The sequence below is a fragment of the Empidonax traillii genome, unplaced genomic scaffold (assembly GCF_003031625.1).
Source record: "Empidonax traillii isolate 1590-97213 ecotype Southwest subspecies unplaced genomic scaffold, ASM303162v1 scaffold94:size1391941, whole genome shotgun sequence".
NCBI classification, from domain to species: Eukaryota; Metazoa; Chordata; class Aves; order Passeriformes; family Tyrannidae; genus Empidonax; species Empidonax traillii.
The window spans coordinates 587,994-612,005 of NW_020955287.1; the positions used below are offsets into that span (position 1 = coordinate 587,994).

The 24,012-nt window shown below is 40.4% G+C and overlaps 1 protein-coding gene across 1 annotated transcript; it reads right to left on the minus strand.

Annotated features, from left to right (window-relative positions):
- Window positions 1-206: 206 nt before the first annotated feature.
- USP14 (ubiquitin specific peptidase 14) lies at window positions 207-19,922 on the minus strand. Its single transcript, XM_027881744.1, has 16 exons — window positions 19,742-19,922; window positions 17,036-17,181; window positions 16,377-16,409; window positions 14,458-14,562; window positions 12,667-12,770; window positions 10,486-10,544; window positions 8,453-8,583; window positions 8,071-8,151; window positions 7,235-7,314; window positions 5,647-5,761; window positions 4,509-4,574; window positions 4,109-4,201; window positions 3,046-3,174; window positions 1,925-1,985; window positions 1,141-1,248; window positions 207-1,023 (listed from the first exon to the last, which is right to left on the minus strand). The coding sequence occupies exons 1-16, from the start codon at window positions 19,755-19,757 to the stop codon at window positions 872-874; spliced, it is 1,479 nt and encodes a 492-aa protein (XP_027737545.1). The 5' UTR covers window positions 19,758-19,922; the 3' UTR covers window positions 207-871.
- Window positions 19,923-24,012: the final 4,090 nt, after the last annotated feature.

The window sequence follows — 24,012 nt, forward strand, 5'->3', positions numbered from 1 at the left end:
ACATCAGCACTGGGAACCTCCACACCACGGGGGGAGTGTGGTGATGGCCTTGATAGTGTTTTTCGTGGTAGTGTTGGCTGTTTCTTTCACTGCAGCCACACTGACTCACAGTTAGTTACTGAAGTAGTTCCTGTAAGTAAGCAAAGCCCAGTTTTGCAGCCACCACTAGACTTATCTACTGAGAAACAGGACAGGAGAAACATCCCTACAGCTTAAAAAAAAGTGGCTTTATTCCTTGACTGCTTTGAGACATTCATCAGTGGTGGCCCAAGAAGTGAAAACAAACACATACTGTCTACACTACCAGGACAGGAACTGTTTTTAATGGAGACACATTGCTGATCACAATTTATTTTGAAATCATGAGATGCCAGCAACAGAACAGACTGAATCAGCAGGTCAGGCTGGACAAATACTTGATTGTAGCCACAGCTGTTGGCTACGGGCAGCAGCACTGAGTTACACAACAAGGCAACGGTTCCTCTTCTACCTTCCTAACAAAACTGCCAGGTAAGGCAAAGGATGGACAGCTACTGAATTGTGGTATAAACCATGCAAGAGTAACAAATGTGAGAGTAGGTGTGTAATAAATACTTGATGACATTAGAGAAGAAGGAGGAGAGGCTCATTTTTAAAAAAAAAATTATCTTCTGCAAGACATTAAAGCTATTTTAAGTATTGTCACCACCACAATTGGCAGTCCAGTCCAGTAGTGACTAATTGGTACATGGATCAGTTTTAAAACAATATCCCTCTTCACATGAAAAGGTTTGAACAAATTATGTATCCACTTGCTAAAGCTCTGGGGTTAAAGAAGTGATCAGTAATCAACATTTATTTCACACCTAGGCAGAATGACTAGAACGGAAGACTACTGTTCAGCTTCATCTTCAACCATTTCAATTCTGCGAGGACCATAGAGTAGAACATAAGCTATATGCCAGTCTCCACCCCCAGATAACCTCAAAATATCTTCAGGTGTAACAATGCTGACTTTGTCATCATCGAATTTAATCCATTCATCTGCAAGAAAAACAAGAGGATTATCAATTCATAAAATCTAAGCTTGCTTAACAGCCCCCTCAATGAAAGTTGTGAAGAGTGGTTAACATTGCTGAAATTTGTCAATTTTTTTTTTACCTTGTTTCCTTTTAACCCAAGACACATAATGCCCAGAGGAACTTGATCTGCCTTGATGTGTTAGCACTGCCTGCAGGTCATAATAGCCGCAGTTGTTAGAACCAATATCTGAAGAAAGAAGGGGGGAAAAAAAGTTACATCAAATCCTACTTGAACAGCTGCAGTATTTTTAGCAGCTTGCAGACCCAAGACACGATAACCGCGCTGCAGCACTGTGTTTGTGTAAAACCCCACTGTACAGCACAGTACAAAAAAAACCCCACGAACTAAAAGCAGCAGCTCTGAGCCAGGAGAGTCTCTCAGGAAACCCAGGATGTTGTGTGTTTTCATGAAATAAACATGGATCCATAAACATTACCGATGTAAATGCAAAGGGTGAATATGTCGGGCCTTCAGTCTCCAAGCCCCCCAAGACTGAGGCAGCACCAGCACAGCCACTACACTTCTACAAGTCCAGTTTAAGTTTTGTTTTGGTTTCAGCTTTCTACCACCCACTGACAAGGCAGAGAGCAAAACAACTGCACATTACATGCAAATGTCTTTTGATGTGCATATCTTCTATTATCACCAGCCTGTCAGGTGGATGGCAATTATGCCTTTGACTATCATCTCAACATTCTGCCTCACCTAATCTTTCCATTCCTTAAATTTGTCGGTTTCTGAAGAATAATTTTCAAAGGCATTAAAAGGAATCAGGGTTCTCAAAATACTCCTACCATCAGGCACACTTGAACACAAGTAAATAGAAAGTTACTTTAAAGTAGATTTGCTTCCCAGTACTCACCATCAGGAAAAGAAAATGGTTCATATTTAACTTCTTTCTGTGCACCATCACTTTTACTAGACTAAAAAACAGAATATGCTGAATTAGTGTGGAATGGTTTAATAGAAGCTTTAGCACAATTGTATCAAATTCCAACTCTCTACTGATTTAATCTAAGTCTAAACATTTTTTATTCAACTTGAATCAAGTGCAATTACTGTATTTTTTAGGTGGACATACAAAAGCCTTATCTAAGCAAGACCAATTTTAAAGCAAATATATAACCATTTTAGCATGTATTGTGCCTACACTGTTCAGCCACCAGATTTATGGGTTTGTTTATGAAACAATTCTGTAGTTGAAGACTGATTCCTTTTTAGGGGCCTGCTGGCAGCAGAAGTGCCAATACGAAAATACCAGAGACAGACTCTAAGTGCCAATACGTTTTGTTTGGAAAAAAGCACTCTTTCCTTGCTCCCATCTGTGCAAGAGGAGATGCAAGCCTTATCCGAATGTTTAAATGAATTTGCCAGGAGTTAAGCGAGGAAAAGACAAGCAAACTTCGAAAAAATTGGCTAAAGCACTACAGCTTTAGCTCATTTGCTTTTTTCTTCATTCAAGACAGAGAATTTGCTTTTAGAACTGACCCGTAGACAGGACAGGACATGAAACCATTTACCAAGATTTTAGAGTACTGATTTTAAGCTCAGTGGTATGTATATTCTAAATTTTATTAGTCAGATATGTAGCAGTTCCTTGTACAACCCTTTCCAGCTGGTGAGCAGGGAACAGCTTCCTACACTGCACTCAAGAAGAGACCAGCCAGCAAGCAGTAATATTTGAAGAGAATAATTTTTTGTAATTCACAGAAAACCTTTAGGCATAGCCCCGGTAAGCAGAAGCACCACATTTTAATACATTAAATACATGCTGTCTGTCGACAGCATTTAACATTTCTCATCAAGCAATTATACCAAAGCAGATCTTGTCTTTTGATGAAGATGCATGAAAAAGAGATCTGAAGCTCAATACAAAGATAATACACAGGAAAATAAGATCTTTAAGGACGTCAAGTTTTCTCTAGTTCTTATTTGTACCCCAATTTCAGACGTATGACTTAATTACAATGTCAGGAAACTTACATTCTTTGGCTGTTGATTTACTTTTTTGTCTTCTAGATCTTTGAATTTTGATCGATAAGAAACCATTTTTTCCTGAAGGTCTGGCGTACACAGCTCATACACATCCAACATAAGAGGAAATTTAACATCCTAGGAAGTAAAGAGCATAAAGACTTATTCGCACAATTTGGTACTCCACATCAAAGAACTCTCCCATGGGAAGACAATCATAAGTCAAATTAAATGCAACTCTCTTCACATTTATGGCAACCTGCTCTGCTGAAACTTAGGTGAGAGTACTTACCTAAAGGGCTACAGTGGTCTCACAGGAGAATGTCTAATTCAGTATAAACAAACCACCATGTATTACTACATTCAGTATACATTAATAATTAATAAATCAGATTCTTTACTGTTAACTCTCCCACTTTTACACTACAGAAATACTTATGCAGGCCTAAGGAAAAGAAAAAAAAAAAGGAATGTAGGATAACTCTACAATTGCAAAAAATGTCAGTATTTGTTATCCAAACAATCTTCTAAAATTCAATCTTTATTTCCTTTCCCCATCTGGTAAGAAAGGAGCATCTATCATGATGCTCCCTGGGCAGCCAACGAGGTCTGTCAGCCAAGGCCAAACAGAAAACAAAACTGGACCATTTGCCTGTTTGCAGCTGCTTCTTGCATTTGTTCATCAGAAAGCCAAACAATTAGAGTAACTAAGACAGGAAGTGCTGGACAGCATAAACACTTCTTATCAACTTACTCTCAACAACTGAAAGCATGGCCCTCTCCTTAATTAAACATCCTCCTCTGAACCAGTGGTGAAAAGACACCAAAAAACATCCTAACAGCATCGGGGCAAATTCACTTCTGCCCTTCACCTCCTTCCTCAGTCCGATAGTGTAGTTTGCCACACGCCATCACAACTGGAACAAAGCTACTTTGTTAATACTTTTAATGCAATTTGAAATCAAACAATTTAATAAACACTCTTCAAGTACTAGTTGTCTACTTATAATAAAAACTCACAGGAAAGTATAAAAAGGAATTAAAACTTCAACATGTAGAAAAACTTACTTACCTTAAGAACTTTGGCATTCACAGATTCTTTCTCTTTGTAAAAAAATCTGACCATCTGAATAGTCAGGTACGCTGGCAAGCGACTAATTTTGGACTACAAAAAAACAAATTAGAAAAAGCTTTTACTTTTGACATTCATAGATCTTAAGCACTACAGCCTGTTACGGGAACATATTTGTACACAAACCCATGGGAATACAGCAAGGTCACCTGTTTTGAAGCTCTATATAGAAGTGTACTCAAAGAAATAATTTTCAACTGGTGTTCAATTTCTTGGTAGTGGATATTCAGATGCTTTATAAACATAAATCACAAGCTGTTGCAGCAATAACTTTGTGTTTTGGGACAGAAAATTGACAACATTTAAAGGAATTGCAGAAGGAAAGAGAAGTACCACTCACAGATTTGATATAGAGTGCATTTCTTTGCAGCGTCGGAGAGAGTTTGGTGATTTCCTCCTGAAGACGCTGTTTAAAGAAAAGTAAAACATGCTCATCATAAAACACAGCTTAAAGAAAAGCACAATGGGGGTAAACAAACCATAAATTAAATCTTGTCCTGCCAGTCTCTTGTGTTGCTATCAGCCATTATGAAACACAGGATTTTGAAATTCCTTGGCAGAAAGACCATGCCCATTCATTCCTTCAGCTCCAGGCTCATTCCTGAGCCCTGACAACACTAAGTTTCTCTCTGCAGAAAATTTTGCTCTACAGGAATAGAACAACTGGTTTTGGTTATGAACTGCATCTGGACTTGGTTACAAATGTATTGTGTCATGGTTGTAATAACCAAAGAAAATCTGAAGTTTCTTGTGATGAGAATATTTGCACATTTCTCAGCTCTGTTTCAAACAGACAGAGCTGCATATAAGGAGACAGCTGGTGTCTCCTTATAAAATTCAGGGAAAGATCAGCCTGGTTCTTAGTGTTGCAACTCTTGTGCTACAGGCAATCCAGCATAAGAATTCTAGATCTTTTTTGGCCTAAAAGTGAAGTTTCTTTTTTCCTAATATTTTTAATTTGTGAGCATTAGCTATTTTATCTTTCTTTTTTTTTTTTTTTTTTTTACAATTTAGAAGAAAAAGAAAGAAAAAGCAGATACAAAGATTATCTGAGAACCATGCAACTTGATTTTAGTTAAGTACAAACCAGATCACTGTCCTGATCTTATACTCCTCCCCCTGCTACTTCAGACTCTACTTTAAAAGTTGACTTTTGGATTTTTTGGGAAGCAATGACTGCATATTTAAATCATGATACAGCTCAATCTAGAGTGAAAGCCAGCTGAACAAAGAAGTACCAAACTGTCTTGCTCTTGGTTACCTGCATGGGGAAGACCATGCCAGGGTCAAGAAAAAGCTCTGTTGAAGTCTACTTGACATTTAACGTGCAATATATTTCCCAGCCAGTTTCCCACTGAACACCAAAAAGATTCTTGAAACTTTGTAAAGCTTGGACAGCAGATGTCAATTCCAAGTCACAGATTAAAAAAACAGAGGTCATCCAGAAGTTCAATTAAATAAAAGTTGCAATGGCTTACCAATTTTAGTCCTGTAAACAGATATTTCACTTCTTGATTGATAAAACAGCTAAGCTGAAGCAGATTCTCCTTTCCTTTAGTTACTTCCTCTTCTTCGGCTTCTGTACATTTCATGCTTCACAAAATTAAGGAAAACCATCATGCAGCAAGAGCTGAACTACTACTCTAGTGAAACCAACATGCCAAACAGCACAGTAATTTTAGGGGAATTATGTGCTTGTGCATCAATAGTACTTTTACTTCTCATAGTGTAAAAAAGATTTGAAAGAGCCCCTTGTTCTAACCAATCTGTTCCTTTGTGGCTAATGACAAGGGGCATCTGAGGAAGACAGCACACCAAAAAAAACAAAAAGAAGTATTTGATCACCATTTAAGCTGAGGCCTGCTTTGCTCTTTCTTCTCCACCCCACCACCCAACCCCCATGACACAAAACATACCAACTGGCTGCCAACACCAAGTTATGAAGTCCTCTTGCAACATTACACTCCATTGCTGTTTTTAATTAATAAAATTCTTCTCTTCCTGCTGCTGGCCAGACTTCTCCTTTCTTTCAACATGCACAGCCTCCTTTCCCTGCTTTGTATCTGTCCTCTTCACCGAAATAAAGTCCATTCTTTCATTGTTTTCTACACATTCTTCTAATTGTTCTCTTTTCATATTTCTACCCCAATCCTTTTCTCTCATCCACCTCTTTCCTACTAGGTATTTTTCTGACTGCACCTATTCTACAAACATTGCCACAATCACCTTGAAGGTTTGCAACACCCCTTTTCTAACAAGTCTCTTCCTCTTGCTACTGCTTAGGCATCATTACTCTTAGCTACGCATTCTGCAACTCCAGCTATTTCAAGGATAACAAACATCACGATAAAGGGAGAGAGATGCGTGACTCTTACCTTAAAAAAGGCCTTTATTCTTCTTTACTACCAAGCTATGAGATACAGCACCTCATTTAAGGGGATGCTTCCTTATTTCAGACAAGCCAAATGCACAGTGTAATTCTTTCTAAAGTGGTGCTCAGTTTCATGACAGCTGAGATTTTGGGGTGGAGAAGTGGGAAAAAGAGTAATACTTGCCATGAGATGTGTGCCCCATGTGGTCATATACCTTTTTTTCCTGTTGTAAAGAAGCTACTGGAAAGTTGTCAGCTGCATTTGTTTCTTACTCATCTAAGAGTGGACATCTAATTTATTTCTTAAGAAATCAATCATGCTGCCTTTTGTGCATGTTTAGTACGACAAGTATATCAGCAACACACCTCTACAAGCCAAAAAAGGGCTATTTAGGACAATAACTACTTTTATTTGGATAAAACATGTCAGCATCTTCAAATTTGATGAGTGTCAATGTTCTGTGGGAAGGAAATCTGCTATTTAAATTCAACAAGGTTTTTCCCGTAAATTTCCATTATCACTCTTCCTCCCCACATCATCCTCTCTATCAAAGCATATCCAATCTTAACTTTAACTTCTGTGTACTCCTGCACGGCATCATTCCCCCTCTTCCACAACACACACTTTTAATTTTCTATACTATTCTGAACACTGCTTATCACCCCTGAACTCAACTGCTAAAGATTAAGGATACGCTGTTTCAAATTCAATGCTGAAGAACTGATCAATTAAACTCTTCTTTTTAGAAGATGCTGCTGTAGCTCCAGAGTCTGTCTGTAAAACAAATTCTCTTATGATGTAACTTTAAATAGCACATAAACACAGTCTTCTCTACAGACAAAATAATCTCATTTATTTAAATTCTTTAAAGCCTATTCTTTCTGTAAGTGCATTTTTTCCTAGCCAGCCAATCTTTTTACACAGCATAAAGGTTTCAAAACCAGTGTACTTACAGCATGCTACTAAAACCACATCAAAGCACATCAGCAAGCAAGGTTTCAATCAAAAACTCACACCTCTCTCCCCCCCATTTAAATCTATCTTAAATTTCAGGGTAGTCTATCCGATTTTTTGCCATTGGCAACAGTTGACAGAGAAAGGAAAGAGCTGGGCTGCCAAAATCTTGGGGAAAAAACTTTAAGCAATTTTTTATCAAGTTGATTTGGTTAGCTGTCTGTTTAAAATACTTTAAATTAAAACTGCAGCACACTTTTTTCAGAGATAAAAAGTTCTTAACGCACTGAATTCACAGGTTATCAGGGCCAGCTGCCATGCATGTGAGTATGTCACCACCAGCTCGGTCCAACACAGGCCTTACAAAGCCCAGAGTGAAGGCACCCCTTTAGTGCACTCCACAGCACGGCTGACATGATGTAGGTAGCGTTATGCTGACCAAACACATCAGAAAGCAATTTCCCTTACTGGACTTCAGGCAGACACATGTTGGAGAATTCACTAACAGATAATACTTGGCAAAAAAACATGTGAAATAATATAAATCCTAACTGGTTAGAGTAAGACTACAATTACCTCCATAACTGTATCACTTTCTATGCCTTCCAGCTTCTGCTGCAGCACCCTCATCATCTGCACCCAGCACTCATTGGCATCCTAGGAAGAGAACACAACATTACATCTGACTAGTAGCATTATGATTCAGTAATATTAAACCCATCAACCTTTATTCTATTAAAAAAAAAAAAAAAAAAATGGAAGGATTCCTTAACTAAATTCCACCATGCATTTTCACAACTAGCAACTGATGCCACATTCAACTTTTTCTATGCTACAAAAAGACACTTTACTGGGATAAATTATTTTCATAAGGGAAGGGAAGTTTTAATATATTCTTGTTCCCAACTTCCAATATATTATAGAATTTTTAAACAGTAAGCTAATAATCGGTCTTTACCTGTTGAAGGTACTGGCCTTGATCACCTTTCTCTGCAAACTGTGGGAAGGCCATGTGTAAAAACTGCAGGAGAATGATAGGTGGGATACTGGAGGAAGTTTTATCCATGGAATCAAACAAGTCTCTAAGAGCTTGAAGAAAAAGTAAGTGAATGCTTTGAGAAGTGCAAGAACAATTCAAACATGGCAGGAAGTGTAAAAAGAATAGTAAACCAGCAACAACATTTAAAGACCAATCATTTAACAGTGTCCAGTTTGATCTTTCCAAAGCAGGACCAAGTTTTCCAGGTGGCATAACAGGTGCACCCAAGATCTCATTTGCGAACATGACTTTGCAAGCATCAAGATGACAATTTTGAGAGTTTGGCACATAATACCTTGTCTTTCCTGGCTGCTAACAAAAAATAAAATAAAATAAATTTTTTGAGCAATGAAGATTTCATTTGAAAAACATTTGAGGAACAAGAGGACTACACCTAGAGAAACCAGAAAACGTTCACAATTCATCCTCTAGAGCAGCTTAAGTTTCACCAACTACTGGGAAAAAAACCTTTCATTTTTCCCAACTAAAATATCTAGGAAATACTCATTCTTAAGACCCAGGAAAACAAGTACGTGTATGCATATGTGCAGACAGCCCATAACTGTGTGCAATCCAACAAATGATACTGACTGCATGACAACACGCATGGCTTTCTTTTTTGCTCCACACCCTACCATCTATGTTTCATCTACTCAGGCTACAGCATTTTAAATCCACAGGTCACTTCAGAGACCTGTTAATCCTCACAACAACCCTGTGAGGTAGGCAACAGTCTGCATGGTCTCTAATTTACAAATGGAGAGACTAATGAACGGTACTCTTGACTAAGTGAACAAAGGCAAGATTACAAGGAACCGAGGTCAGTTGCTTCCTCTCTTTCAGAAGTGTCTTCACTGACCTTGATAAAAGGTGTAACTGATATGACACAGCAAGTAAAAAAAAAAAAAAAACACCACAAGTGTCATGCAGGAGATCCTGAACAGCTCAGCACCCAAGAATTAACTACAAATTACTTAAACTATTTAAAAAAAAAAAACAACCTAAGAAGCAGAGCTGTCACCTTAAAAAGAAAACAATGGACACGAAGTAAAGGCAGTTAAAAGGGGAGGGGCAGGCATGTCTGTATAGAGTAACCATTGAACTTACCACCCCAAAATTCGATCAGCAGGCATACCCACAAACTGGACCTTTCCTTCCTTATATTGTTTTGTTTTTCCTTAAATGGACTGGTAGAAATCCCAGTGTCCTGGCCCAGCATCTTAGTGGGGCAATGAAATAGAGTAAAAAAAGAAAAAGCGGACAAGTAGTACCCTTGTTCAAGTCTAAGGGGTCTAACTAGAATTCTAGTTAGAGCTTGAAGATACGGGGCCACCGTGAGCTCCCACGCTGTGAGCACCCAGATCACCACAACAAAGAATAACTCTCATTTTGAAGACACTACTTTCCATTTCAGTTATGAAATCTGGATCTTTAGGGTAAAGGCTAAGACCACTGATAAAGCACCAGCTGCTACCCTAACAAAAATGCTCAGCCAATAAATCATGCTAAAAACTACCAATGAAATACATGTTCCAGGAGTATGGCATTAGACTACCATTAAGTGGAACAAAGAACTGCACACTAAAATATTTCTATGCAAAATGATCAGATCAACCAATGGATGGATGAAGTGTGCTTTAGGAAGTTCCAATTACTCTATGCCTATCTGTGAAGCAGTTAAAAGATACAAATTATTTCTATCTAAGCCTAGACCACACTTGAATATCTTTTCCCCAGCATGCAGCTGGGTAATATGCAGAGATACACGTTTTGCAGGCAGGGGCAGAATAACCCTCAAAGACAAAATAAATCCTCCAGTGCTAGCAGATCTATAATTCCTAAGGCATATGTACTAAAGAACAATACACAGGGTTCTCACTGCAAATTTCATCTGCAGTTAGCAGGAAATCACACACTAGTTTAAAACCCTGTTGTCCACTCTGAACACTAACCTGCAGTAATGTATTGAGCAGAGGCCATTTCTCCTGAAGCTCTTAAGGCACCACCATACCTAAAAGAGAAGAAAACCAATTTGTATGCAAATAAACGCAACTTAGAAGAGCAGCAGATCACAAAGCAGGTTACTCCTAGATTTATTTAAATATATCAAAAGAAATCAATAACCAAACCAGAAGTAACTGAAGGTAAGATTTACTCACGCTCACCTCAAAGTCTCAGCTATTCTCCAAGCACTGCATGGAAGCAAAGGAAAACTGGCATCTTTCAGACTATAAATAAAGGCAGACCAAGAAGTCTGGATACATCACTGCTACTTCCCTAATGCACTTGCCTCAAAGACTTGATTTCTCAGTTTCTTAAAAAAGTCTGAATAAAAGCTACCCTATTTGTGAAACGTTATCCACAGCTCCTTCAGATACACGGAAAAAAGCCACCTTTGAGGATAAATGGCAGATACAATGCACAGAGATGGAAGGCAGGCTTGCTTCGTCCCTGTGCAGCAGAAGCAAAACACCAAGAGGTGCAATGTTTTCTTGGGGAGATATTTCCTATGTTGAAAAGGTATGGGAGTCCACCCACATTACTAGAACTTAGCACTCTTCTTTAAAAGAATTCTTAATTTAGCAGTTGGATGAGGAACAGATGGACTCCTCAAAGCATACAAGCAAAAGGAGGGTCTCACATTCTCCAATCTCAGAGTGCACTTTTAAAATTCTGACAATTCATCATTGCCAGATGATAAGCAGGAAACTTTCCCCTGACATGCTACAAAACAGGGAAACCACTGGAGCAGGCGGGGAGAAACAAAGCTGTAACATTAAGCTTTCCCACGTGAGCCCTTTCACCCCTCTCCTACTGCCATATACCCTACAGCCTTCCATGCTGTCATCAAGCAGAGAAGACCAAATAGAGGCCGAATCTCCAGGGAAAAACAGCTTCAATCTGAGTGTGAACCTGACTTCCCACAGAAAATACAGCCACATCTTGTACTGCACTCTGCCAGTTTCACAGGCTACATTTTGCCATTTGGAATGTTAAATCTGTTAAATATTCTTATTCAGAGCAGTAACTCAAGTGTCCTTCACATGGAAATAAACAGACTTTCCTAAAATGGCAACACTGATAAACAATAAAAACCTTTAAAACCAAGTTTCTATACTTCACAAATAGTCCTCAGTGCTAAATAATTAGGGTTCACCTGCTAACAGAATGAAGAAAAATTTATAACTACTTAAATAACCAGTGTTTACAGTAATCCAGAATATCCAGCTGGGTACCATGAAATTAAGAAAACAGTGTGTTTTAAAGGAATTAAGTTAACCCTAAGATGGTAATGCTCTACCTAATTCTCACTTTTTTAAAATACTGATTGTTTTCTCATTACAATTCATCATGAGGACAAATTTAGGCTCACATTGCCAGGTATTCTTTTTTCCTCTGATATTCATAATTTTCAAGTTTCTTGGAGACCTCTTACAAGAAAAAAACCAAAACCTACACTAGCCATTTTCACGTTTCAGTCCAGAATAGCAAAAAAAAAAAAAAAACAAACAAAAATCAGAAAAGTTCTCCTACAATCAGAACAATTTAGAAAATGAAACAAAACTCCATAAAGATATGTCTTCTGTTTCCTAGACATCCACATGACTATGGCATATTCCAGTTTGCTACCATAATACCCATGGTCCTATCTTAGAACTTCCTGCTTGTACCTCCAAGTAGCAAACGTCAGTAACATCAGAATTTCACACCTGAAAACACGTCGTACAGTAAAGCCACTGAAGGAAATATTCCTCAAAGGAACTGGACATATGATTCTTCTATACAGAACAAGACCATAAAAAACTAATCAAAAAACAGGGTTAGGACTTCAGTAGCTTGGTTTAGCATTTTAAACAAGTCTTGATAGGAAGCACTTTCTAGCTAGGCAAAACATGTTCTCTCTACTAAAAGCCAGTCTCAAGAAATGCACAGCCTTAAGTTCTTTAGTAAAGTATAGAGTAACACAGCCATAGGACAAACTTCCAGTCACTACATTAACCTTGAATACTTTTAAAGAGTAACAGATTGTTATGATAATCCATACCAGTATTAAGATAGCAGTTCCACAAAATATCTTGTTTCATAAGCTAAACAAAACATTTTAGTCGTGGTATTTTCGTCCTGAATCCTACCTTTTAAGGGCCTCTTTCACTTCTGGCACTGAGCGGATACACTGAACCGTAGCATTCATGTAGCAAGTGTTGCCAAGGTTTGTCAATCCACATGGCAATTCCATCTACCAAAAGATTCACAAGGGTGCTTAAAGGTCAGAGAGATGTGCAACCATTTTTTACAAACACCGTAATTTTACATCAACTTCTAAGAAGAGGAGCTATCAGAGATGCATAAAACATGGAAAATTCTATCCAACTTTATGAAGTTTTCCATTTTCCAGATGCACTTTATGATTATATTAATCATTTCACCATTCACTGTTTTTAGGGGAGATTCAGGAATGCTTTGGTTTTCTTTCCTGTGCACGTTTAGTTTAATGAACATATTCTTCAAGCAGGCAGTCATTCAGAAAGTTCAACTGTAATCTCATTCAAGTTTTGACCTTAAAATTCTATTTCCAGGGAAGTTCCACATGAATACATTTGCACAAAACACTGATGTTTAATTAAAAATCAGTTCTCAGTAAAACTCTGGAAGTGATGGAGTTTGTAGTCTGAAACAAAAGCATTATTTAAACTCCTCTTCAGAAGTCTACAACAGATCATTAATCTGATCTTTTCAGACAACTTGTGAATTTGACAAATGTGAAGGCCAACTAATAATTAAACTAACCAGTTTCAGAAACAACTATAAATTACCATATAATAGCATTTTTCTTTCTTTTTCTTTTTTTAATCCTGAATGCTTAGGTAGTCAGGGAAAAACACAGTTTAATGAAACTGAGGTAGTACTGGATACCAGTACAAATAAAATACCTGAGGAAGAGAGAATTCATTTAGCTGTGTATTCCATTATTGAATACGTGTAGTACAGACAATTGAATTCTGATGTATTGCAAAATTTCAATCAGAGAAATGCAATACGAGCAACTTTTTCAAAATGGTATCTGACACTGAATGATCTCCTCGCTTGCCTCTCAGTTATATCAAAGTCTGTGTTTAGGGTTAATCTCAAAAATACATAAATATTCTTCACCTGCAGGTGGCCTCGAAAGCAATAAATTCTGAAGCACAAACACAATCCTAAATTTCAGATGCTTTTTCATACAGACATGTACAAAAGTATTCCCATTCTGCAGGCACAGCTGACAACAGTCATGCAACTGTTAAGTGTGACAAAGAGCTCCCAGTTCAAATGACTGACGGGAAAACGAAGTCTTTCAAAGGGTAAAAATGAAAACAACTCAGAAGTTGCTTCATTAAAAAATAATAGATTAATTATGCTCTTTCAGACTTAACTCCAATAAGGTAAGACATAAAATGTGTTCTACTAATGTCAAACTTACTTCCATTTTTCACAAAGAAAAGTTGACTTAAAACTACTAACACAGACATACAAAACCCCAAACACACCCTACCCCAGACAAACCCTGGTTTCCCTCCACAGGTATGAAAGAAGCAGGAAACAATTTTCCACTTCTAAGAGCCCTTGTTCGGACAAAGTTCAGGACACTAATACAGCAAGGGCAATAAAACTTTGTCTTTAAAAACATTAGTAATGCTATTTTTAGAAAATCTACCAAGCTGCATGCTCAAAGAAAAAACAGCACTAATTATATGACTTTTAAAATAAATCCCAGACTTCTTGTCACTGCTTCAAGCTGGGTCATCAATGTAAATTTGCATTTCTTGGAGAAGATGTTAAACACACAATACAGTTTTAAAATACAGTTTTAAGCAACTGCAGGTATTTAAAAACTTGCCATTACTCTGAGGTTTACAAGAAATCAAAGTCTGAAATATGCTTACAGCTGAAGCCAACTGCTCCTCTGTCATGTCTTCTACAAAGACAGGTCGAGCAATTGGCTCTTCTGGAAGTGCATCTGCAGAACCCATCATTAGTAAGGTCATCCCCTTGAAACACAGTAAAAACAGCAATAAATATTTAAGGACAGTTATTTCCAGTTAAAATAAAATCATTAAGCTCTTAACATATTTCAGCTATTTGCCCGAGAATAAACACAACCTTTCTCTTAGTTTACAGAATCAATACTGCACTATCGTGATTTAAGGGTATACCTTTACTCCCTCTTATCTAGAAAGTACTTATTGAGGACACTTCCACATCATTATCTGTGCTAGATGTTTCCACTGAAACATCTAGCGAGCTTGCCAACAGCTGACAACTCAGGACGCCAGGTGGGACTAAACTTAACATTCCGGGAACACCCCAACATGAAGTGCTCAGAGAAGGTCCCTTCCTGATGGACCACTAGGGATGGACCACCTTCAACACCTGAGTGCTGATATTCCTCTTTCCTTTAAGCCTTACAAACTGCCAAGGGTAACGGAGCAACCAAATTCTGATTTGAAAGAAGCTGCAACACTTGAGCCTCAATCAACAGTCTCAAGTTCTCAAACTCAGAATTCTCTAAACAACAACAAAAACATTCCTCATCCTTAACTTGGAATCTGAGAAGATGTTTTAGACAGTTGCGGGCAATAATGAGGACCATAGCTTTGAGTTCAGATCGTTTTTTGTCACCTGAAAAGCAAGGAGGAAAGGGAGGTGCCATTTTTGGCCTGGTAAGTTCTGAGTTCATTAAACTAACTGAAAAGTAAAAAAATAACCTAAATTACCCCATCAGTTTAGGCATGAGAACCAACATTTAAGGGGGGGGAGGGAAACAGCAATCAAGTTACCATGCTTGCTGAACTAGCACAAGGAAAAGGAGACTTTTAGCATTCAACAGGAGTACATCTACACAATAAGATCTATCAAAGGAGGAGAAATTACTACCTGGGGCCTTAAAAAAATACAGTGCTAAGGAAGAGAATGAACAATAGAATGAAAAGAAACTGCTTTGACAGTGCAAATAAATCCCTAGAACTCATACATAATATTATTAAAATAAATAAAGGTAGCTATTAGCACAACAGTATGCAGAAAAGGACAAGAATATTACTGGGGTGTTTTCGGTGAATGACTTTGCTACAACAACTGCATCTACAGGCTGCTAATGGATGACTGCGAACTAGTTACAAGGGTAAGAGTAATGCTACCTAAGTCAATCTGCTCAGTGAAGAACTGGAGTAAAACCTGTAACAGATGTTCCAAGATGTTACGAGATATATCTGGTGCAATATTATACAGGTAAGCAGCAGAAACACGTTCACTTTTTGTTTTCTTTTTGAACTAGACGAAGGTATGAATTAAGATTACTAATGGCTTTGTTTATAAACAGCAGCTATTTGGTACAGGAGAACAAATTTCAGGACGTAGAAAGAGCTGTAACTTCAGCATTCCCAACAGAGGTTGTCCACACTGGGGACAAATGAGCACAACAATCCACAGACAGTGCCCAGGTTCACAAGCTCTCTCCACACAACATCACTTATTTTTATAATAAGGTAGACCACGCAGAAGTAGCACTGCTCAGACCCAGAGCATTTCTCGTAAGAAAGAAAGAAATGCATGCTCCCAAGTGCTTCAAAAGAGATAGTGCCATTTCCCTACTGATGCCAAAGAAAGGTTTTTTTACAAATCAATGGTGAGACCTTTTGTAAGCATCCTTATGTATGACACTTGTAAAATTATTTTACGTCAAGATGAGATTTTTAAAAAAGTGCTACCCATTCAAAGAGAAACAGCAAGCACTTTTAACTCTTTCTTTAAATGCCAAAATAAAAATCAAACTAGTAAAATTTAGTTACTACTGAGAACTTACATTCTTTATTTTTAGGTTACCCCAGTCATCATCCTGTGAAATAAAATAAAAGACAAGTTAATTATCTTGCAGCAAAAGACAAGCAAGCATTTTCATTAATATTAATCATGTATTTCTAAATATGCAACTGTGTTTCAGCCAAGATTACACAACATTAACCCTTTACACATCAAGTTTTGCCTGACTGAAATAAAAAGCAGCAAAGTCATTCTTTCAATAAGGTTCTTCATCTGTTATTCAGCACAGCTTAGATGCAAACAGTTTTTTGAAGCAAAGCTGACTTTATCTCATTACAACAGAAAGTCTCCAGCAAAGAAGCGCTAGAGAAACTTTTGTTAAACAAGCTAAAAAGAAAAAAGTTGCATCTAGATTCTCAACATGAAACAGTAACAGGAAAAGAAAGCCACTAAGCAGAGCAGTGTTTGGTATAAGAGTGACAAGCGTTTTAAAACAACAGTGTATCTCAAAACTATTTAGCAACAAACTTTTGCCAGTATTTTCTAGCAGTAGGCAACAAATTATGCACAATTATTTCAGAGAAGTGGAGTCAGTTTAAAATGTACAACGGAAGACCTTCTGGAGGAACACTTGGAAATACAGCCATTGCTCATGTTATCACATAATAAAGTTGGAAATAATATAAAAACGAGGATTGCTACCTTCAGAGTTCCTCCTTTAACCATAACCTTCTGTCTAGCTGGCTGAACTCCAGTCAGTGCAAAAAGCTGGGCTTTGAAGACCATTGGAGGTTCGTCAGTGTTCAGCTCCACGCCATCGAATTTCTCTTTTCCCCATTTCACATTAACTGCAAACGAAATGTTTTGAAACTGGATTATTTCCTAATATACAGGAATGTAATTACCAGGATCACCAAGACTTTATACTGTCTAAAAACATTCAGTTTTTCAACTCTTAAAACCTGTTAATATTCAAGCTAAGGGACAACTTTTTATATGACAACTCAGGCACCCGAACATACTACTTTCCAACAAGTCTAAAAATATCCTACAAAACCATTGTAAGCAACATATATACTGAGAAACTTTGCAAGAAATATGTGTATAACAGCATAAGAAATCCTTTAGGCAGGTCTTCACAAAAGCAGTTTGGAACCAGCTCTCTCCATTCCCTTGGTTCTGTTCATTGCAAAGAAACGAACTTTCTGAAAGATGTTCAGGGGTGCAATTCCAGTTGTTTTCCACAGCATTTCTGTTCTCCTTCAGCGGAAAACAACACAACGTTCTTTAAAAGCAAGGCTACTGATCCCAGCAAAGGTACAGGATGGGAATTATGAAATGAAGTGAAATTTGGTCACAGAAAGCGCAGTTCTTGATGCTGGAAAGGGGATCACAAGCAGAAACATCAGGCAGAGTGGTACAATGGAATGTTAGCTTCACTCTGGGGAAATTGGTACCGACCGAGAGCAGATAAAAAAGTGCCTGGAATAAGCCATGTGTTTCTAATGAACATCTGTGACTACTTCCTATCATTATCACAGGCACATAACTCTTCTTTAGCAAGCTGAAGTTTTGCTGAAAATCTGTAAAATACAGCAGACAGTAATATTCTACATGCACAGTAAATGGCTGAAATATCAGAGTTTAGGAAAGCCACATTCTTCTACCTGTGTTTCAGTTTTACACAAATATATTATAGCTACGCTGCCTTTTTAAAAACAAAACAAAACAAAAAAACCCAAACCAAAACAAACAAACAAACAAAAAACCCACAACTCTTAAGAAGTCATAACTTAAAAAAAAACCTTCCAAAAAGGTTCAGATTTCAGATGCATGCAGTGCTTGTGATGGGTAAATATGACAGAGTCACAAGTAAGTCTAAACTAGTTGGACTAAATTAGTCTACAAGGCAACTCAAATGACTGATTTCTCAGTATTTCTAGCAGAAAGTACCTTTTGATTTGCCCAGCGTTCTGGGGCTTTTTTAACACATTTATTATTTTGCATATTTAAGACCTACCAAGCACACAGCTTTCCCCATTTTCCAGGAAGACAACCCACTCAGTCACTGAACAAGTCAGCTGCACAGACTTTTGGGCTTTGAATTTTTGAACAGTCATGCATCCACCACTAAATATGCAGAAGAGTTAGCAATTATTAATCTGTAGTGTCACTGGTTTTGACAACTCAGCACTCAAGAGGAAGAACTGAAGAGCGTGTCTTCTCTTGAGAGAACACAACTAAGACTTCATCCACAACAAAAGAGAAACTTGTTAACTTGAAAATAATGGAAAGTAAGAAAAAGGAAGGACGTAATTCCCCCACTGATCAGAAAACACAGCTCATATAGATCACAGAATGGGTCAGGTCAGGAGGCACCACAGTGAGTCATCCAGTCCAATCTCCCTACCTAAGCAGGGTCGTCCTAGAGCATATGGCACCGGATTATGTCCAGACAGTTCTTGAATATCTCCAGTGAGGAAGACTCCACAAAATGCGGATGAGTTCAGGAAAAGTTCTGTTATACTGACATTAGCATGCCAGTTTGACAACCACAATTAAGACAGTGGAGAAACTGTGTACTGAAGCCACCTACAACCTAAAAAACTAAAAAGCCCCAGTAGCTCAGACCTGTGAGATAAAAGCAAGGAAGTGTCACTGGAGGTTTTGCTCTTGCAGTCTTTCATAGAAACTTTGCCTCATGGCAAGGAGGGCAAGTGGAACGAAGTACAATTTAAGTAAGCTGTAACTTAAGGTTTAGCTTGGACATTGGGAAGAATTTCTCCACAGAAGGGGCGATTATCCACTGGAATGCACTGCCCAGGGAAGTGGTGGAGGCACCATCCCTGCAGGTATTTAAGGAAAGACTGGATGTGGCACTTAGCACCACAGTCTAGTTGACAAGGTAGTGATCCATCATAGGTTGGACTCGATGATCTCAGAAGTCTTTTCCAATCTAATTTAGTTTGTGATTCCTCCGGTTTTACCTAGGATATAATGGATTTAAAAGAGTAGAGGCAAAAGACGCACTTAAATAAATTTGGGGGCGCGGATGCAGGACTACGGCTCACCTGACGAGCAGCACCACTTCTCTTTTAGCAGAAAACCCAAACAAGCCGAGGCAGGGCAGTGCCGAGACCCGCGGGACATGTGAGACACCCACCCTCCCTTCCTGGCCATCCACAGGGCCAGGCCAGCACTCCCTCCCTCCCGCCCTCCCTCCCGCCCTGCTTCCCGGCCGGGCCGCGCCTCCCGGGGCGCTCCCGCCGCCGGCCCGTGTGCCGGGATCGCTCACGTGTGCGGCGCCTCCCGCTCCCGCTGCCCCCGGGCGGCACGGCCCGCTCCCGCTCCCGCTCCCGTTCGGGAAGGGCCCGCCGGCAGCGCGCGGGCTGGCGGGGCCGCGCTCACCTGAGAAGAGCGGCATGGCGGAGCGGCGCGTCCCGGGCGGGCGGCAGGGGAAGGGGGAGGCGCGGCGAGGAGCGGCGCTGTCGGGGCGGTGCGGGCGGCGGGCGGGCGGTGCGGGCGGTGTGGGCGGCGGGTCCCGGCCCCGCTCGGGGTCTCATTCAAACCGGCCCCCGGGATGACGCTGCAAGCGCGGCCCTCGGCGGAAGCGGGGCGGGGTCGGTGCGCGCGCACAGCCGGAACGGGCGGGGCCGTGGGCGGTGGCGGGAGCGCGCCCGGGGCGGGAGCGGCGGCGGCGGAGAGCGGGAGCGGCGGGAATCGGTCCTGGTCCTGTTCTGGTCCTGTTAAACCCGCGAGCAATGGGCAGAGCCACCGCAGCAGGGTCCGGGGTCGGGGTCGGGACTGGGCTCCGGTGTTGGTGCCGCGGACAGGGGAACGTGGATGTGGGGAGCGCGGGGCTGGAGGGAGAGCGTGTGGAGTTCCCTGCGAGAGAGACGTTGGAGCTCCTGGAGCGGGTCCAGAGGAGGGCAGCGGAGATGATCAGGGGTACTGGAGTAGCTCACTCACGGGGAAAGGCTGAGAGATTTGGGCCTGTTCGGCTTCACAAAGAGACGACTGAGAAGGGACCTCATCAATGTATAAGAGTATCTGAAGGGAGAGTGCCAAGAGGATGGAGCCAGGCTCTTCTCGGTGGTGCCAAGCAATAGGACAAGAGGCAACGGGCAGAAACTGACGTACAGGAAGTTCCACTTGAATATAAAGAAGAACTTCTTTACTGTGCGGGTGACCAGGCACTGGAATAGATTGCCCAGAGGAGTTGTTGAGTCTCCTTTACTGGAGATATTCCAGAACTGTCTGGACACAATCCTGTGCCGTGAGCTCTGGGATGACCCAGCTTGAGCAGGGAGGTTGAGCCAGATGACCCACTGTGGTCCTTTCCAAATCAGTGATTCTGTGTGACTCTGTGAGAGCTGAGGTGGGCTTATGGACCCCCCTGGGGGGTCTGCCCAAATCTGCTGTGATTGCACAAGGCAGGGGGAGGGAGGCAGGAAAAATAAAAAGGCTGTTGTGGATGAAATACTTTTGGTTTATAGGAAAAGGTGGAGTAAGAGATAAAACTGTAAACAGAAGAACTTTACTGGGGGTAAAGGGGATGACTAATCTACCAGCAATGATTTTAAGACTTGGTGATAGACAAGGAGCGCCGAAACATGAGTGTGATGGCAATGGCCAGGAGCCTTCACGACAAAAGCCCGCATGTTTTAAAGATACTGAAACCGATAGATACGGAGACACGAGTCTCAACTGCTTCTACCAAAGCTTTCAGTATTAGGCTGTGGTTAAATAAACCAAAGCAGTGCTTTAACATACAAAAAGGGAGACCATGCCAGAAAGAAACATGCCTTCCTCGGACCCTTCCTACATACCACCTCTTGGAACCTGACAGTCCTCTGCTGCTTACATCTGCAGCTCTTAAGAGCTTCTGACACAGCTGATACCACCATCTGGTTGTCTGCATGTGCACTTCTGGTTATGCTTTTGCCATAGAAGTGTTATCCAAAAAAAGAAGGATTTTTCCTTGATAAATGTGCTGTTCACCAAATGTGACTTTCAGTTCCAAACAGTAGAAGAATGATATACAAAAAGACCATAAAAATATTCTAAGGTTTGAAAGTTAGCCTTAAAATGGAAGGCTTAGAAATTTCAGTCTTGGCTTAAAATTTCAGTCTTTTCAGTTCGTCATGGAGAAGAGCAAAAGTTGATTTTATCCAGTGTAGGCTCCTAGACGTGAAAAGGAGGTGTGGAGGGACCAAGGATTACGTTTCACAGAGAAGCTCGAATGGGTGTTATGCTGAAATTAAGCTAGATCTTGAATTAAGGTAGAGTTTCCAATTACTGAGGCAATTTAATTATTGTTAAAGTTGACCAGCAAGTGATGAATCTTCTGTCACCTTGACTTGCTGAAAGGAGCTTTTTAGAAAAGCTTTAATCCCGTTCTAGGGTGAGGTCCTGCAGACCATTTATTCAAGTGAGAGCAGACCCCAGCTGCCTGCCTGTGATATCTTCAGTCTAGCCTCTTAACACCAACAGTGACGTCCATAGAGGCCATTTATTTGGGACTGCTAAATGGCAGTGGAATGCTCTATTGTCTGAAGCGGCACTGAACACATTCTTCCCTTTGGAGTAACCAATCCTTAATGGATCAAGGCCCAGGCAGTCACAGACCCTGCGTTTCCAGGGTTTGAGAAAGGCACTAGGTGGTGCTGTGCTGAAAGAGAAGCAGAGGGGGTTTGTATCTACAGGAAAAATCATCCCAGCCTCTGCAAGGTGAAGAACCACACTACCTCCCTCTTCTTTCCTCCAAGACCGTGTAGATCTCTTCCTGCAGTAACAGCTGCGTGCCTTTTTCCTTAAGGAAAAGGAGGGGATCAATAGGTGCTGTTTTCTCTGAATCTTACACAAACTGTCATAAGGAGTGTAGAGAAAAAGAATGCAACCTGATCTATTCATATGAAGTACAGATCACCTTGATGATCTTAAAACGGAAATGATTGGTTGAATATTACTAAATACATTTTTTTTCTTAGTAAAGGCAGGCCCTGAGGAAACCTTGGTTCTCCAGCAACTGCCTGCCCTGGCTGTGCCTCTCTGGTCTGTTGTAGTAGCCATCCAAGCATGGCTCCTTCCCATCCTGAGCTGGACGGATGCAAGCCAGTTTGGATCCAAAAGCTGGGGCTGTGTCTATAGCAAAATACCACATTGCAGGCCAGCAGGCCTAGCAGGATTTATTAATGCTGGACGATGGGTCAGAGCAAGTCCAGATCTGTTTAGAAAAGGCTTTTACACCGTGAAATCTCCCTTGGCCTGGTTTTGAGGAGCACAGGTAGTAGGTGTATCCTCAGACGGTACAAGCAGGTGCTGTGATACAGCAACAGGTGTGAGGAAGCAAACCCCTTTCCAAGACATGCTTTAGGCACCTTCGTGATGCCTGTAATAGAGCAAAGATTCATTTAAAGTAATCAGAGACTTGGGAATTAAAATTTACATTTCTTGTTTCTTTAAAGGGCAAGATGTGTTATCCGATATATTGTCAGGTGCATTTATTAAAGAACATTTTGTTTTCTGTGGGGGACATAATGTTCATGGGAACCTGTCTGTGTATCATAGAATGCTTTGATGTGGAAGGGACCACGAGCAGGGACGTCATCCACTAAATCACATTTCCTAGGGCCCCATTCAACCTGGCCTCCAACACTTACAGGGATGAGGCTTCCACAGCTTCAATGTATCTTCTATATATCTTCAGGCTTGAAATGTGTATTCGCAGAACAGGTAGCATCCAATCACATTATTAACTGCTGTCTTCCAGGTAATTTCCATGTAAATTAAACTCAAAAAAATCCTAGTTTTAAGTGGTTTAGGTCCAGTATTCTAGTGGCCTGATATGCTAGAGTGCTTTACACGTTTAAAAGTAGTTCTTCTTTGTGATAAATGCAAGCATTCCAGTTCCCTGCGCTGCAAACCTTGTCTCCAAATGAGCGCCCAGAAAAAGAAGAACAGAAAGCAGATGCTTGAACACAACTCTTGTGCCCAGAGTCTTCCCAGCACTGCCCAGGGCTGGGTGAGGCCTGAACCCAGACCGCTGTGGCTGCCCATGCAGGAGGGATCCAGGATATGGCACAGCCCAGGGATGCCCAACCTGAAAGCCACTGCTACACTTGATCCCTGTCTCACAGCTGCTACAAACTAAAACAGAGCATCAGTAAGCTAATAACAGATGATACAGAAAATGTAATGGCAGGGAAAAGAAAGCATAGCAATCCCGGAGGTGTTTGAAGTAACATACGAGGCACTCGCCACTTCCGTGTTACCTCTTCCATTTCAGTGATTTGCAAACTTTTTGCATTTTGGGGGCACATGTGGGGGAAGGAACAAGAACAAAACTATTTGCATTTTTTATGTTCGTAACTAGTACATTAAAAAAAAAAAAAAAATCCCAGTGGTGTTCACCAGCTCAGAGGAAAGCTCACCACCTGCTGCCCCACCTCTCGCTTAACAATTCCCACCTTGCTTCTGGCTACAGCCTCAGTGACTACTGTAGCTAAAACCCACCTAGGGCAAGGCCTGATTTTTTTATTACCATGCTGTTTTGCTACAGTTAGCTACACTTACCATTCCTATTGCCATTAGGAGGATTATGGAGGCTTGAAGAGGGAATGAAAAAGAGCAGATTTCGGCATTTACCGACGGTAAAGAACTTTCAACCTAATAGAGTC

What these genes read in the sequence shown, in the direction of transcription:
- USP14 (XM_027881744.1), bottom strand. An exon ending in AGGAGCAGTTGGCTTCAGCT is followed by an intron (nt 12,771 to 14,457) that starts GTAAGCATATTT and finishes ATCTTTTGGTAG; the next exon opens with ATGGAATTGCCATGTGGATT. An exon ending in GTGAAAGAGGCCCTTAAAAG is followed by an intron (nt 10,545 to 12,666) that starts GTAGGATTCAGG and finishes CTTCTCTTTTAG; the next exon opens with GTATGGTGGTGCCTTAAGAG.